Genomic DNA, 13,607 nt, shown 5'->3' on the forward strand with positions numbered 1-13,607 from the left:
CAAAAAAACTTTGCAGAAACCCTTACGCAGGTGAGGGGTTTGTCTACAGCAGTAATTTAATAATTACAGAGTGTTTTGATGAAGAAGTTCAGCCAAGGTCATGTTCTTACTTGATGATATACAATCGGAACATTGGAAGGAGATGTTTGGTTTAGTAGAAGCATCAACCGCAATTCCGTATTCCAAGAAGGATTCTGGAGTCAACGTTTGGTGACCTTAAAGGTGTTATTCCACTGACTGCTGGATATCAATCACGTCAAGTGTTGCCTTAAGCTACATTTTGTAGAGAATACTTAATTGCCGCGTGACACAAAAGCAGACATTTATAGGCTGTTGCCATAGCACCTGAAAAATCTTTGTAAACGTCAGGAGGAAAAAATCAAATGGCAGATGTTTGACGGAAGAGCATCTTAACCGATCCGTTTGTTAGCGAAGGATGTCAGGTACCATCATATGGACTATAATTTGGGAGGACTGTTTATTATCTGTATATTCCCAGCTTCCTAAAAGAATGACCATACTGGGGATTGTAGATAATCACATTGACGAGGCTGTAGGGTCTACAGGCAGAAGACCCCTCGTAAACCAACCCCTGGTCAGATGTCTTCTTCTGGACCGGCTGCATGTTGCAGATTACTTAGAATATTTTAAAAATGTCAATGAGGGCTGGTTTAAGAAAAGCCGCAAATTCCTTAAACTCTGATGAGTCTGGAGTGAATTTCTGCGGTGGCTTCTTTACAGAGCTCGGGGAGACATCATGTCATTAGTCGAGTTACAAAGTAGACCTTGTATCAAAACATCATACATGATCTAATAGTGTTTGTTTTCTATACATATGTAACATCTTTTTTCTAGTTATTTTATAATAGCTGTAAAATTTCTAATAGCTGGGACAGAGACGCCAATGCCCAGAAAGCACATGGTTTATGGGACTTAGATCGCATTCCATGAACAGCAACATCTTCAAACAGCCTGAAAACTAAAACGAGGATACGCTCTCAGATACCGTGATCCGTGTACAGCCACGGTGTCTGGACACGCTTGGATATCACGGGCGGTGGGGCTGCACGCCCCAAACATTGAATATGAGACCCGGCGGTCTACCAGGTGACGCGACACAAGCTTTTGTTTCAAATGTTGACTCGCTATTTGAACGTATGATATATTAACGTTCTTTTTGGGGGGGGGGTTGCCTTCTTTTGGATGGAAAGCAGGAAGGATAGGTAGAAGGGTTTAACATGATGGATTTAAATAACTATGTTACTATGTTACTAGCTTCAGCAATGCACGGTGCTTATAGAAAATCCATCCAATGGAACCATAACGGAAGGACACGATCTACATACTCCAGCTGAAAGGTGAGACATTACATTCATAGAGGCCTACGAGCTGAAATAAACGTTCCTACAAAGATACAGCTAAAGGTCATTCTGCTTGATTGCATTATCTGAGGTCTCCTCTCGGTGGAATGTTGCTGTATTTTGTCTTATCGGGATCATACATTCGGAGGAGCTTGTCTACCAGAAACCTGGATTTACATTGCCCGGGAGAGAAGCCAAGAGAGTAACATGGAAGCTGTCTGATTATTTTTACGCAGGGTGGGATACTGAATGCTGACAGAGGCCTCCCAGCAGAAGTGGTAGAGGGTAATACAGTGAGGGTATTAAACATGCATGGGATAGACATACGGCTCCTGAATCTAAGACGAGGCCAACGACTGATTAAGGTTTGAGTCGTTACAGCAGGAGAAACGGGCAGACTAGACGGGGGCCGGATGAAGCCAATCCGCCGGCAGGTTGAAAGTTTCTATTAAAATCATGCCAAGGCAATTAGCCAAAAAAAGTTTCTAAAATGAGCACCAGGCTTCAGTAAACTCATAGGCTCCCATCGCCCGTAAAGCACTGACTCCATTTTATTGAGTAGGGGGAAGATATTTGCCTTTGCACCTTCTCTTGAGCAGCTTTTCAGCATGGTGTTGCGGTACGTGAAAACAGGAAGTGAAGGGTGCAACACAAAACTGCTTCCTCCAACTGCTATTGTGAATTTTGTGTTTATTTTGCTCCAGTCTTCTGTAGTTCATTCCACCAATGTCATAAAAAATGATTTCTTTAAATTTCTGCCGTTTTTTTTTATTTATTAGACAAACAGACATTTCAAAGACAAAATAAAGATCACAGAAAACACAGGAACTCTCTGGTCCTAAACCTTCCATTTTTACACTTTTATTTTCCTTATACATGTAACATCAATAGAATTCTCCATGAATCCGATTGCCTGAGCGTGTTTTTTCCCCCGTATTGATAGCCCACAAGCTGGGATAGACCCCCTGAAACACCACGGCTGTTGTGGATCACCAGCTAGACGATCCAGGAGACAAAGCATAATGGGAACTGTAGTCCACAATTGTTGGTGGCTGAACACTCTACATTGTGTTGTCTTTGTACAACCGACCCAAATAAAAGACAACCTTGCCTTGTGAGACACTGAGAGCGGCGTTTACATTTTGGGTCATTTTCTGTCAATATTCCGCCCTCGGAATGCAAAGAAGCTCTTCTATATCTTCACAGAGCCCAGTCTTCGCACATATGGTTTTAGTATATGTTTCCATAAAATGTACTAATCAAATGTTCACTAGACTAAACAAACGGGACCCAAAAAAAAAAAGTTTTAGCTGGAGGCAGCAACTCGATCCCGTCAGCAGCCTGCGTGTAAAGCCGCGCTAGGACGGCTCTGCGGAAACCGAGCTCAGGCGTCCTACAAATACACAACGGCCCCTGGAGACGGGACGTAGATGGAGCGCTTTACCTTTTTTTTCCCACATTTAACGTTATTAAACTATTTAATACGAATAAAAGATTTATAAAAAGCATTTCTGAGAGCAGATAAACAGAAGACTTAAAATTATAATTATCCCCAGAATACGTCAGGGACAATTTCTCTATGCGTCCAATTCTATAACGTGTAAGGTTTTTCTATCACGGTTGACCGTGCTCTAATCAGGACATAACCTCGGGGGGGGGGGATTCGTGGCCGGACCCCCATCCCCGGAGGAAACTTAAGTACAACACGCCGGAGACTTTCTGCAGCCAGTCGGTCCTGGAACCTCAATCAGCTCCCAAATACATGACGTGGAAGAATGCAATTACAGGAGGATTAGTGGAACTGAAACAAATCCCCCGCGTGTAGAAATGGACACAAATTTTATAATAATTAGAAAAAAACGATCTAAATAAACATTTGTAATTTTATATATAAACATTCCTTCCCATTGTGCATTGTAAAATATTTATAATTCAGCAGATTATGTAAATTGTCTAAAAAAAAAAAAATTGTACGATCACTTACCGCCCAAGTCTTGGAGAGCCGGAATATCGGGGCGCTCTGCAACGCTGACACGACGGACATGAGAGAATGCAAATTGTTCAGTTCCAGCAGTTTCTGCAAAAAAATCATATATTTAACATTATCTTAACATAATAAGATTTTTCCCCAATTTTTTTTTTTTTTTAACATTTTTTAATATAATAAAATACTCTGCTGGTCATTCAGAACCCACTTAGATATTTAATAAGAATAAACACATTTTTATTATTTCAGCTGTCGGCGAAGATTCCCGACAGATAGGATTATATATTTTTGTGCAGAAAAATTAGCCAGAAAAGAAAAAAAGAGTTGTCAAATAGTTCTCAGTCAATAGTTGAAGGTCACAAAGTCCTTCATCTTGTCTGGTAGAGGATGCCGTAACGCGCTCGGGGCAACACGGACCCTTTAAATACATTTTATTATCGGTGGAATCCTACAGAAAGGTCAGATATTCTAAAGCTTGTTCTTAATTAAAAAAAAAAAAAATTATTAAAAAAATAACTTTGTTTTTAATATTTATTTTTAAAAAATAACTTTTTAAATTTTCAGGGTTTTTATTACTGTGATATGATGTAGAAAGAAATCACCATTCATAAAATACGCTGAAATATGCAATTTATGGTATATATGGTATATTTTAATAAATATGCAATATTATTAAATATTTGTCATTTTATATTGTTTAAAAAATTGATTTATACATCACTCGGAGTTAATAATCTTGTTTTATGTTAACTGAAAATGTTACCAGGAAATTAAAAACAGTTTTTTTGGTTCAAATAACAAAATTTCCAATTCTTTAGATAGAATCTTGAATATTGCTCACCTTATAGCATATAATATAAAAAAAAAGAAAAAGTACTACTGGCGCCTAACACGAGTCTTGGCGTGTGCCAGGTCTTCACGCCATTGGTCTTCTCGCGCTCTTCACTTCCTGTTTATGCCCCGCCCACAAAGCATTCCGCAGATAATCCTGCACATCTTCTAGGACCACCCAAGGATCTAATGGCCGCCGTTTGGGTTGTAAAGACCACGTAGACATCTCAAACCCTATACAGAAAGGGTGATGGGTCTCTCTGCCCCTTCTCCAACCATCGATGGAGAAAGGTTCTAAGACGTTCCCACCCAATAGATTTATGATAAGGTGGGCCCGTCGTGTCGGTAATGATGGCCAGGGGTCATCCGGACCCTCTACTCGCTCTTGAGCTCCGAACCATTTGCACTCACCTTGGCGATTTTGATGAAATGGCTGAGAATTTCGGCTCGGATTTTTAATGTCTGCGCTGTTAAGATTTCTCGGACCACCCAGAAGCTGACCTATAACGACAAAAAAGAATCAGGTTATATACCTGGACTATATACGTACATATACATCACACGTGTTTAGTATTAAGTCCTCTAACTGGGCAGTGCGATCTGCAGAGCTGTAGAGGGACCCTTATTTTATTATTTTTATATTTATTTTATAAATTATAATTGCATTTTAATTATTAAAACCACCTTAAATGGTCTGTGGGCTGATTTAAAATATTTTTTTTAAATAATAGTATTTTATTTTTTTTAAATATATATATATATATATATATATATATATATATATATATATATATATATATATATATATATATGTAAGCTTGCGAGCAGGGCTCTCTCCACCAAATGTATCGGTTTGTCTTAGTCTGTCAATTCTTGTCTTGTCATATCCCTTGAATTTATGTATTGTATTAAGCGCTGCGTAAACTGTTGGCGCTATATAAATAAAGGATAATAATAATAATAATAATAATAATATATATTTATTTATTTATTTATTATTTTTATTTTTTAATATATTTAGTAATATTTTTCTATGGCTTTAGGAGCCGTAACATATTAAAGACAAAAAATAGACTAAAATACCTCTAGCACAGCATATAGAGAAAGTATCTATTTTTTTTTTTTAAATTAAATTAAATGTATCAACTCTTAAAAAGGAAGACGTTTTGTCATTCTGGGTTTTTTTTCCATCTTCGGATTACCAAACATGATTTAGTCGCGGAAAAAAATGCGCATAGAATTTCTTTGGAAATTAACTAAGTGCTTAGGCCTATAAATCATTGCAAATATACTTCAATCAGCCCCCCCAAAAAGACGTGTTAAAAAAAATTAAATAAATGTGTAATGCATTAGGTGCTGGAGACAAAATACACGCATTAAAAAAAGGGGCAAATGTGATCATTTTGGATCAATAATCCTGATATGTAAAAGGTTAATGTCAGTTTTGACTTAATGTGAAAATTATGTTTTTTTAAGAGAATGCTAAATATTGCAAAATCTTAGTGCACTTTTTTTTGTTTTTTTTTTTACACACTCCAGACGCCTCGTCGCTCATTAATACAGCGCTTTCATTTTTTCCAAGCGATGTACGAAAAAAAAATGAGGTAATATTCGGGATGAGGAGCCAACCACAGATTAACATGCGCAGCATCCCCCCCTCTCCTCCTCCCCAAAGGGTTCATTCTCCTTCACGGCCCGAGGGGCCAATTTCGGGTCCCTGGTATATTATGTAACCCTGAGCTTCATGGGCTCACGTGGCATAAACCCTCCCGGAGCGTAAATGTTTCTCCAGCCGCCTGGTTTTCCTAGATATGTTGTGATTTTTATATTTAAATGGAATTTATGTATTAATGCAGCCTCCTATCATTTTAAATGGGCAAAGAGGGGCACTTTTTTTATGGGTGTGGTTAGAGGTGTGGCTCAGGTGGGGCTATTTGTGTAACAGGGTGGAGCATTCAGAAGGGGTTTATTTACCCGCTTAATTTATAAAGCCGTTTCCTGCTGTTTCTATACACATTATCGGGGCTTTAAGGGCATTAGAACTCTGCGATACCCTCATACCCAGCAAACATTCTGACCTCCTAGAAAAGAGGGGCATCAGGGGAGGAAAGAGGGGCATCGGGGAGGAGAGAGGGGGCATCAGGGATTAAGGACCTAAAGGGGAGCTGGTGAAAGTAAACGGAGGCACTCGGCAGGTGATGTACAAAGATCTGTAATATCTATAAAATCTTTAAGCAGCATCCATGTCTGGACTCCACTACCAGAGAGGAGCTCTTACTACCTCCCAACGCTAATAACCAACTCCTTGTGTCTGATTTCAGGGGTATTCTGGGGGTCCGGGGCTCAGTGTCGCCTCTCGCTCAGACTGCGCACCCGGCGCGTTCTGCCGCCCCTTTCTTCTTGTGGATTTGTGCCATTCGTGTCTCCGGTTATCGGTGTCAGACCGCTACGCTGGCGAAGCACCAACTATTTGTTTGGGAATAAAAACCAAGTCCCAGGGTGTCGGGCTGTTTACTTTAACATCTGTTTTTCTAAATAGCCAAACAATTTTTTTTCGTTTTTTTTTTTTTTGGGGGGTGGTGAAATCTCCTTCCAAGGGCTGCATGATAAAAGTTTTCCAGTTGAAGTAATTGGATCCATCTGAAAATGACCTAATCAGGTTAATCCGTCCAACCACAGAGCCAGATTTCTGGTGGGATCCAGCAAATGGTTCGGGATTCTAATGCCAAACGCTTCAAGAGAAATGTAACCTCTTTGCCTCGTCTTGGACCCCCGTTACTTCGGGTTTCACTTTGGCTGGGTGGCAGCTTGAGGGACAACCTACAAAGCCATCGGCCCGTTTCTCAAACCTTAATCAGTCGTTGGTCTCGTCTTAGATTCAGGAGCCGTATGTCTATCCCATGCATGTTTAATACCCTCGCTGTATTACCCTCTACCACCTCTGCTGGGAGGCTGTTCCACTTATCTACCACCCTCTCAGTAAAGCAAAACTTCCTTACGTTACACGCATGATATAAAAGAAGATAGAACCACATTAAAGAATAAAACAAAGCTAAAATAAAACAAGCTAAATGTAACTATTAGAAACCCTATGTGTATTCTATGGGAGCAGCCAACTTCATTTCCAGTTCTCAGGATCTGCATGATTAGTCCTCCCCATTAGGTTACGTCTCGCTATTAAGTCGCAGAATGATGTTAATTGGTTCGAGCAGCCTTATTACTGTTTAATTAAAAAAAAAAAAAAAAAAAGTTAAAAAGAGAATAGAACACCTACAAAAAGTGCTTCTTTCGGAACGGCGAGCTAATATAGCAACGGCTTTGTAGCTACATAGAAAAGCATTGATAGAGGAGTGACTGAGCGGAGCGTATATCCGAGCGAATGTAAAGCAGGCGGATCGCTTCATACCCAACGCACAATGCCCCGTTTACAAATTGGCTCCCCACCGAGAAATCCCGCAAGACCACCCTACGGCCAACTAAACCCAACGGCTCTGACAGCCTGGAGGGTTGGGGCGGCTGATGAAATGTGGCGTACGACCTATAGGGCGGCGAGGGCCACATGGACATGGAGGTTAAGTGCCGCGCGCTGTTAACACCCATGTTTTTCCATGAAACCTGAACGTGGACCGCATCTGAGAAAATTCTTACTGGCGCGTCTGTCTTCGGGGGATTCGTCTCGAGCGTAAGTCAGACCAACAGCTCTGTTTCCAAAGAGAGAGCCGGAAGATCAGGTTCCGCTCGTCAACAAAGGGGCTTTCATGGAGATCCGAGCGGTGCCAACGCGGGGACATCGGCCCCCCCCGCCCTCTGGCCCGGCCCTGGCAGAGCTCGTTAAGCCTGATGAAATACTCCACAAGACAGATCGGGTCGGCTAACCGGTTCTAGACGCCTACCGCGGATCAGCCGCCATGCCGTAGACCATTGCGAATCCTGATTACGACACGCGCGGCCAAGCAATGACTCCATTCGCCCCACGACCAAAATCTGCTCGTAACTGGCCCTTTGAGACCTCCTGGGGGCCAAGGTGTGCAACGTACAGGAGACCTCTGTGTCAGCTTTTTTTTGTGTTTTTACCAGACAGTATTTACGGAGTTACGTTCTCCTGGTCCCTCTTATAAATATTTAACTGGAGAAAGGAGAAATACATTATTTGCCGGGTCATACGAACCGGTCTGCGCTTTAGATTTAAAATAAAACGGTTTAGCAGTTTTTAGAGATGTTTTTATAGCTCATGCGCCGGCACGCAAAAAACGGCCCCAAAGCTGCCAAAAGTATGAACGCGAAATGCAGATTTTTCATAATCTGACGGTTATGAAAGATTTTTGAGGATTATTTTGTTAAAGCGGGTTAACCATATCAGACACATTATAGATGCCGTTGTTTGAGAATCACCCCGTGATTGATACTCTGAAATCCCGAAAGGGATCTTTACCTGGTTGAATCTCCGTGTAAAGGCGACAACGTTTGGGGCGAGGATATGTTTTTCCTTTTTGTTCCATCCGCAGCTGGCGAGTTCCTGCAAACAGAACAGACACACAAATCAGTATTTGGGACCCACGCGTTTCGCTGTCAGATCTCCCGCTTAGATCCAGGAGCCGTATGTCTATCCCATGCATGTTTCAATACCCTCGCTGTATTACCCTCTACCACTTCTGCCGGGAGGCTGTTCCACGTATCTACCACCCACTCAGTAAAGTAAAACTTCCTTCCATTCCATCTCAGTCTCTGACCCTCTAGTGTTAGATTCCGGTCTCTTGTTGTGACTTTACTCCTCTTGTCTTTTGTTAAATCCCGTTATGTATTTAAACGTCTCTCCCCCATCGACAATGATGATAAAACTAACTTACTTTTACTAAATTAAGGTCTCAGAGAGCATTTCTAAAGAAAATGTGACTTTCCTAATGTTTGTAAGATTTTCCATATTTAAGGTAAGACAGGAGGAAAGCGTGGGTAGTTTGTTTAAAGCCCCCCGCCGGGGCAGCGCACGCGGTCGCCCCTCCGCTCCGGATTGATGATAAACCGATGGAAGACGTCTCCAGACACCAAACACGGAGGGATCCAAAAAACTGTCTGCTTCCCGGTCAAATATTTCATCAGCTCAGAACTCACATTCTCCTCTCTGCCCAAAAACAAACTTATGGATTCCGGGACGGAACATTCAACATAAATTCATATATAACACAGAGTCCTCTCCCTGGAAGAGTTGCCCAAAAGCGCTGGATTTATAACATTTAGCGATGGGAAGAGCGAGTTACACCGGATGGCGCTGAAGCTGCCCGGAGCAGCAGTTGATTTATTCGCGGTGATACGTTACATTGTAACTTGTAGAATAGAAATAGTTACTTGTGGGGTAGGATGGACTTTATTATATGCAACAAACAAAGATTCCTTAGGGAGAAGCTGTAGCTCCACAGCTACAGACAAACACCGTCACCGTAGTCTAGAGATCTGTGCCACTGATTGGCTACTTGAAGCAGCCAATCAGCGGCGGGAAAGCTCACCCCTTGAAATCAATGACGGCGTTAATCACGAGGGGGATTTCGTGAGACCCCCTAAACACTCGCCGAGCCCTTGTTGGAGCCGACTAGCGGTAAGTGTATCACGCGTGGAGAAAGGGGTAGATGCCTATGGGGGGGGGGTTTATGTCCCATGCATTTGCAAGAGGGACACCATGGAAATTATAAGGGACCACCCATAGGTATTAAACTGCATGACGGCTGGAGAGTCCCTGAAATACCCCCCAGCTATTATAAATTATAATATATTACAATATACTGATATTAATGAATCATATTATTATATATAATGATAAATTATTCAGTTATTAAGATTATGGGATCTTTGGACCCGCAAGGCGCGTGATGTCACATAATTAATAAGATTTGAGCAAATTATTTTATTCTATTCATTTTCTATTAAAATGAAACATAAGCTTCCGCCCTGATTAATATACATTTTGTTCTGGTTAATGAGAAATTTTATACAAACAGAATTTTTCCCTTTTTTTTATTTTTCCAGGAATATCTTAGAAAGAAGGAACAAGAGTTTATGGCTTTTCCATTCTGGACGGACAAGTGGTTTCCATCCGACGCCGGGTAGAGACAAGGAGAATCGCGGCCACGTGAAAGCCAGTACACGATTATCAAGAGAACCTGTCGATTGGAAACTCGATCAAAATGTGGTTTTGGAGGCTGCATTCTCTGGTCGGGAAGGAAGGACGCTGGAGGGAAAGTGCATCTCAGGACACGGCGACTAAACGGCACGGCGCATTCAAAATATGTGCAATTCTGCAAAACGACCGGGTCTCATAATTCAAAAAGTTACAAGGCCAGGAAAATCCATTTATCGGATCCGCGGAAGGATTTTACCGGAGAAAGTATGAGACTTTGTTTCAAATCCATTAACATTTTCAGTGCCAAATGGCAGACACTTGGATTCCATCTGACATGAAGTGGCTCACTCCATGGACCATACCAAGCTGGAAGGAAAAGGGGGGGGAGGTTCATGCAATGTGTATCAGATCCTAACCCAGTCCAATTATATCCATATTGGGACTTTCTTGCTTTTCCAGCTGCTTTTCCTCACGTACAAAAATGTCTCAAAAAAAAAATTTAAATATCAAGAATAATTACTGAAAAAAAACAGTCTGAGAGTCTTTCGGACACACTTGCGGCGTTATCTTCACAACAGCGCTTCTGCTTGCTCGGCTCTGACATTTACAATGTGACAAAGTTCCCACCGTTTTACATTTCAAAAGGTGGCAGAACCGTTCTTCGTAAATGGCTTTCCTGGATTCGTTTTCCAAAAAAAGGTTCTGACTGGAGAGAGGGAGAGCAAGCCAACAGAATGACGGCAGAAACATAATCCTCGCACACCGGGAAATAATAACTCTACTAAAAATAAAGTAGAATTATTAAAGTGAATTCCATGACTAGTGGACCGGGGTCAAAAACCAGAAGTCGACCACGCGGCTATACTCATTCTGTTAAAATATATTCCCAAGTCATTGACATCATGATGGATGGACTTCAGCATCTGACCAAGGGGCTCAAGGCACTTCCCAACATTCTGATCCTTTCTATACACATTATTGGGGCTTTTAGGGCCGTAGAACCCTGCGATACCCTCATACCCAGCAAACATTCTCACCTCCTAGAAAAGAGGGGCATCAGAGAAGGAAAGAGGGGCATCAGGGGGGCATCAAGGGAAGTATGGCTGAAGACTTTGACATCAAATGGTTATCCCAATAGCCAAAATGCAAGCAGGACTCTCCCAAAACATTAAAAAGATCGTTAAAACCCCACTTGCTTCTGATTTCGGTGTCATAAAGTCCATATCCTACATGACTAAGAATCCAGTCACCGTTCTCACCATCTTCCCCCGTGTTGTCCTTTTTCCGATCACATTCTTACAGCACGAAAATTAACAACACGTGTCTTTAGGAAAACCGCCTGGTTACTAATACCCCGGGGAATTCACTCAATCACCAGCGATTCACTTATCGTATGTAATCGACTCTCCCAAGAGGGAAACTTCCTACTAAAAACCAGCGATACGTTTTATCCTAGGTGATTGAATCGGACTTGGGATGTCATAAGCTGTAAAGGTACGGCACGTCAAAGCAGCCAACGAAAAACATATTCAGAGTTGGACAAATGTAGCCATTTTTTTTTTTAAACAGTCATGAAAATAACCAAAATCCCCGATCATAACATGGAATTGGGTTCCGTCTACCGTAGAAGAACTGAGGAATAAACATTTGGAATAAACATTTTTAAGAAAGTTTGATCTTTTCCCTTCCGAACATACGTTTGCTTTCAATTTGGAAGCAGAGCCATCAGGGTCTGGAAAACGCTAAAAAAAAAATTATAATAATTGAAGGGCAAAAGTTACAAAAAACAGGCAGTTTTGAAAAAGATCCAGGAGATATCTGTACTCGGAGGAATGCAGCTGTCTTACCAAATAAGTCTTACCAAAGTTCACAAAGTAAGATAATTGCATCACACAATATTGTTTAAACGTTGGCTTGACAGCAAAATTACGGAAACATTCTTTCCTTCCGCGGTCTTCCAAAACAAAAAAATTATAAATCTGATTTTCCTTTGCCAGCTACTGAGCGGTCACATGACCACCCTGGACCCGACCGCATCCAAACGTCGGCCACAGGGGCTTCTCGCGAACTAACGAAGTTTATGGCTTGCGTAGCTCGGCCGTGAGGTGGGCTTGAAAAAGAAAAAAGAAAAAAAAAAAATCAGATCCAATCTATTTTATTTTCAATACCAAATGAAGAATAAAAACGTGTGAGAGTTGGGTTTTTGGCAAAAAGGTTGAAGTATAATGAAGGTCTTGGGAGGAAAGCTTATAGAGGATGAGGGGGCAATCGTCGGTGAGTTGGGGTCAGTGGTGTCACGCACCATGCGTATTCCCTTTAGCTTGGCCTAAATAACAGCTGGATTGACACGTAACACAAACGGATACAAAGTATTCACATTATACACCAGGAATTATTCCAAGATTCCAGAAATTCAGCTTCCAAGGTACTTTCCTCGAACTTCGATCAGCTTGTCTTCTGAACTCAACACCGTCGATGTCCACGTGAACATTCATAGACGCTAATGAGGGTCCAGAGGAGCCCCTAAACCTGGGAAAGGAGCCACTCATACTCATTACCAAGCGAAACATTAATCCTTCGGGAGGACTCGCTGACCAAATCATGCCAGCACTGCCGTGCCTAAATCCCATCGGCGAAAAATATAAACTCAACCCGAATACCTCCTGCGACAGGACCGTATATTTTCCAGATTCCGTTACTTGTTCCACCTGTTAAAACTGCTAATCCCCGAGATTGGCCGAGTTCCAAACAACCCGAGCGAAATTCCGCTACTTGGAATTTTACAGGTAAAACCGAATTACAGCGAGATATCAAAAATATCTCAACATGTTTGCCCTTCATAGGGATCCTGAACATTACCGACTTGGTTTATTTTTTTCTCTTATTATGGCTTAAAGATAAAATTTACTTGAAAGGTGAGGCTTATCACTGATTTTTTACGGGTTTATTAACTATTTGTGTCTTTAAGCTTAACGTCACTGGAAAAGAAAATATTTGGCCGTACGACGATGGGATAGAGGGTTCCTTCCAGAGCCTCTGTTTTCTGTGGAAATTATTCAGAATTTAAGAAAAATATAGAAAATTAAATAGGTGCGAATGTATCAGGCAGATGGGCAAAAGGGAAACATTCGCAGGAAATTTGGAAAGTGCTTATTTTTCTTCACGTACAGAAATATCGTTCTGAAATATTGTTTCCTAATGACAATTATTGCAAGAAAAGCGATATTGGAAACATACATATCGGAAAGAAGACATATGGTGGCATCCATGCAAATTCTACCGCAAGTAGACACGCGTTTGGACGAAAATCATTTTT

The 13,607-nt window shown here is 41.4% G+C and overlaps 1 protein-coding gene across 5 annotated transcripts in view; it reads right to left on the bottom strand.

Annotated features, from left to right (window-relative positions):
- The window catches only part of LOC149277434 (ras-specific guanine nucleotide-releasing factor RalGPS1-like), a 103,026-nt gene that overhangs the window by 80,604 nt on the left and 8,815 nt on the right, over positions 1 to 13,607 (bottom strand). For all 5 annotated transcript variants that reach the window (XM_089502859.1, XM_089502858.1, XM_089502857.1 and 2 more), the window contains exons 4-6: positions 8,612 to 8,695; positions 4,591 to 4,680; positions 3,346 to 3,438 (exon numbers count right to left, since the gene is read on the bottom strand). In XM_089502859.1, the coding sequence (XP_089358985.1) occupies positions 3,346 to 3,438; positions 4,591 to 4,680; positions 8,612 to 8,695 (267 nt within the window). The remainder of the gene's footprint in view (positions 1 to 3,345; positions 3,439 to 4,590; positions 4,681 to 8,611; positions 8,696 to 13,607) is intronic.

This window comes from Sceloporus occidentalis, unplaced genomic scaffold, assembly GCF_023333645.1.
Source record: "Sceloporus occidentalis isolate IW3139 unplaced genomic scaffold, rSceOcc1.0.p SCAF_214, whole genome shotgun sequence".
Classification (NCBI taxonomy): Eukaryota; Metazoa; Chordata; class Lepidosauria; order Squamata; family Phrynosomatidae; genus Sceloporus; species Sceloporus occidentalis.